This window comes from Typha angustifolia, chromosome 8 (assembly GCF_048772165.1).
Source record: "Typha angustifolia cultivar Huaian chromosome 8, ASM4877216v1, whole genome shotgun sequence".
NCBI lineage: Eukaryota > Viridiplantae > Streptophyta > Magnoliopsida > Poales > Typhaceae > Typha > Typha angustifolia.
Genome location: NC_133246.1, coordinates 7865167 through 7869367, shown reverse-complemented (window position 1 = coordinate 7869367; position 4201 = coordinate 7865167). Strand labels below are relative to the sequence as shown.

General features: G+C 36.3%; 1 protein-coding gene across 1 annotated transcript; it reads left to right on the top strand.

Moving 5' to 3' along the window:
- Positions 1-1705: 1705 nt before the first annotated feature.
- LOC140765147 (F-box protein SKIP23-like) lies at positions 1706-3496 on the top strand. Its single transcript, XM_073104088.1, has one exon. It carries the CDS (start codon positions 1908-1910, stop codon positions 3033-3035), a length of 1128 nt encoding a protein of 375 aa, XP_072960189.1. The 5' UTR covers positions 1706-1907; the 3' UTR covers positions 3036-3496.
- Positions 3497-4201: the final 705 nt, after the last annotated feature.

Sequence of the window (4201 nt, the reverse complement as noted above, 5' to 3'; positions counted from 1 at the left end):
GGTGGTGGATGGACATGATGATGGCAATCGATGATGTGGGTAAGGTTAGGGTTATGAAAGTGGAAGGTGGCTATAATAGATGGGTTAATACCTTGAATAAATTGAGGAGGGAGAAGGGGGCTTCCAAGTGAAATTGGTCGCTGGAACGAGAAAGGAGAAGGGCGGAGTTGTAACCTCAGCCATGGGTTGAATCTCAAAGTGATTATAGAGAGAGAGAGAGAGGAGGGTGTTTGGCTCAAGACTAGATGCAAAATATATGTCAAATGTTCAATAATACTAAAATGATTGCTAATCCACATATTTAAAGGCTAGTCATATATCCAAAAATAATAAATAAACCCTAATACGAAATATCCCAACCATCAGGTGTTTGAATAACTTTGCAAAGCTATTCAAACGGCCAAAACAGTGTCACTATATATGTGAACACTATGCATCGAATGTTGCATTCGAACGACTCTTCCTAGTGTTTGAATCTTTATTCTTTGAAAACAAAAAATGGTCTAATTCAAGACAAGTTGGTAAGGTCCTATCTGTATCATAAATACAAAATCGTAACATTGTCAAATGTCAAATGAGTGTATTACCTAATATTTGCAAACAAATATCACATATGTTTAATCAAACAGACATTAGTAATACAGCATTTTCAGGAAATATTTAGTAAAATATGGTACTCGAATTATATATAATAAAAGTAGAGGTATAAACCAGAAATAGATAAAAAGAAAATTCCCTCTAGAATCTATTCTACCTGAGTTTCAGTCCACCGAGCTCTATATTTATTATTTAATTAATATAATATATATATATATTATATATTTTAAATTACTTAATAAGCCCTCTTAATATTATTATTTTTTAATAAAAATATATGGTTAGAAAACTCTCATCAATATCTTTATAATAAGACTAATATTCAATAGTTTCAGAAATAATTTTAAATTATTATTTTTTAATTAAAAACATCAAAATTATATTACACAAAATAAAAATAAAATAATTAAAATAACTATAATAATTTAATATTAGACTCATTTTAAAGATCTCGATGAGAGCATTCTAATAGTACTATTTTTATTAAAATTGATTAACAAAACTAATTATATATTTAGTTTAATTAATTAGATTATTTAATAAAGGATATAGATGAAATTTAAATTTTCGGATTAAGTTTTTGTAGGACAAAATTAGTATTTCTAAAAGTTAAATAATATTGGAGCTGGGCTCCAAATTTTTAGATGGGGCTCTAAATTTAGAGCTCCATTGTAGCTGGGTCCAAATTTGGAGCCTCATTTTGAGTCTAGTTGGAGTTCCACTAAGTTTTAAATTTAGAGTTTTGGAGCTCGGTTGGAGCTGGTTCAAGATACTCTAAGAGAAAAATAAAATACAACTAATTTACTTCTACAAATGGCTTCTCAATAAATACGTGTGCTTACAGACCTTTCTAGAGAAGAATCCTATATCATCATCACCCAAGTGCAAGTGCAGTAGTTATTTGGGGCGAATATGATATGCCCAAAATACCAAAATGGTGTGGGACTTATCTACAGAAAATTCATATTAGTGGACCGCATTCTCTGCTTCCAGTACAGAAAATTCCTACGAACTATGATATTTTGCAGCTCGTATTCTGGTAATTGGCTAACAAATCAGATCGAAGAGTTAAAAGTGATATATTATATATGAAGAAAAATAGTGTTATTCTTATTCTCTATTTCTATCTGACCTGAGCCTCCGTTGCAACGACTCTGGAAATCCCGGATTCTTTCTTCGGAAGGCACCGCCAATTCGGAGCTACTAACGACAAGAGAAATACCTAGCAGCAATCGTATCCTGGAAGGAGAATTCGATGATATAAAGAAAAACACTCTATTTCCCATCTTAATTCCTCTGCGATTCTATCGATGGATTGGTCTCTCCTCCCAGAAGATCTATTACATCTCGTCGCAGGCCGCATAGTCATCCATGCCGATTACATCCGATTTCGCGCAGTTTGCACATCATGGCATTTCGCGGTCTCTCCCCGGCCTCGCCATCTCCCTCCTCAACTTCCTTTCCTCATTTTTCCCGAAAACAGCGACACCGTGCATAACCTATATAGCATCACTGAGAACAAGATCTACAATCTCAAATTCCCCGACCACCATCATTTTCTTGGATCCTCCCATGGCTGGCTAATCCTCCAAGGGCCCTCGACGGCTTTATCGTTGCTGAACCCCTTCACGAGGTCTAAAGTCCATCTCCCGCCGGCGACCGCGATTCCAAACCTCTTCGACACCGTTAGCCCGGCCGACATCCAACGATACAGCGATAGTTTCGAGCATAGAAAACAGAGCACGTCGGCCGGATTTTGGAGCTACTTCATCCGCAAGGCGAAGCTCTGCCGGGACGAGAGTTCAGTAGGCCAATTTGTGTCCATTGTATTCCCGAAAGCAGGCTTAGCGTTGTGGCGGCCGGGATGTGAATCTTGGATTCATGCAGGAAGGTATTGGACGTTTGCTGATGCAGAGTTCTACAAGGGTCAGCTCTTTGCCATCACTTGTGGAGGAATTCTAAGTACTATTGATTTCTCTTCTCCAATAAAGGAAAGAGTTTTAGTATCATCACCTCCTTTTGCCTATCATGACAATACTGTCTACTTGGTAGATTCAGGAGAGGAGTTGATGCTAGTTGTTAGGAAATACATAAATGGAGATTTGTGCCATCGAAGGACGCATCAATTTGAGGTATTTATGCTAGAGCTGGATGTCAGAGAATCCAGATGGTCCCGAATGGAGAGCTTGGGAGACAAGATTTTGTTCGTGGAGAGAGGTTCTTCAATATCGCTGCCGGCCGCCGGTTTAGAAGGTTGCAAAGGGAACTGCATCTACTTTAGTGATGATTATGATGTATACTTAAAAGATCATGTTAAAACGCCAGATGTAGGTGTATTCAGCATGGAAGATGGCAACGTACAGCAATTGGAATGTTACACACCAGGTACAAAATCTTGGCGGCCTTTCCCCACTTGGATAGTTCCTTATTTGTGGTAAGGGTATTGTAAAGAGATCAACACAAAGAAGAACATATCATTGATTGAACTGTCCCATAAGTTTGCCCAGGTGTGCCGCCGTATAAATTCGAGAATAATGTCAGCTTCCTGAAAATACTAGAGTTTGTTATTCTTGCTATGCTTTTGTTGTTCTTGGTCTTCTTTTTCTACTTTCTCTGTTATCATGATTTGATCTTCCAAGCTGTCTTTCCTATTGAAAGAAGGCTGTCAATTAGATTTAATAATTAGCAATGTTTCACAAGGGGAGATGCTGCATTCTATCCATAGAAAAAGGACAGGGAAATCGACGGATTAATTGGAGCTTGTTTTGCTTTTAAGTAACAGTTAATGAGGCTTAATGTCATTTTTTAGGTTGTTTCTGATCGAGACTCTATTTTCTTTAATTTTAGGGAAAAAAATATATGTCTTTCTTGAATCAGATCTACTTATGAGTTGGTCTGCTTCAAATTTGCATGACTTTCTTTGAATGCAAACTCATGCAATGGTTGTTTTTCTCTTCATTTCTGTCATTCTTGTTATAGATGCTTTGATGTTTGCAGATAGGTGTACAATAGGCTTTTATAAAGACTAAAGCAGCTAATCCCAATCTAGATTTTACATCAAAGAAAACAATCATCACATTTACTGTAAGGAAAAATAGGAATTCTTATAGTTACAATTTTGACATATATAAATTTATATCCAGAGATTAATTTGTTTAAAGCAACTTCCTTTGAAAGAACTCTCAATCAACTCAATCCTGCAATGTTGTTTCTTATTATTTCCAATGTACACTTTACATCTAAATGAATGTGTTTTGCAATACCCCGGGAATTCTATTTTCAGACATAGTCATTTCAGATTTCAGAAGGATTTGATGATTTCTCATTTTAAAACAATAAGTGAAAGTTAAGGTAGATGCCATCTCGGCTATCTTGAAGCTGTGTATTCATCTTTGAGCATTCTTAGCCATATGGTGGCGATCTTTGGGTTCGCAAAAGTTATTTAGAAATCTCAGGATGCCTATTGAAGTCGAGGTTTTCATATTGCTAGTAACAAAAGGCAACCTACAAAGTTGCGAAGCTTTAGATAGGAAAGGTCTTGTTCCGTCAGGCTGTATTCTCTCTGTGAAGCTGTTGATCTCCTTGAGAATTAAGTTTAATGATT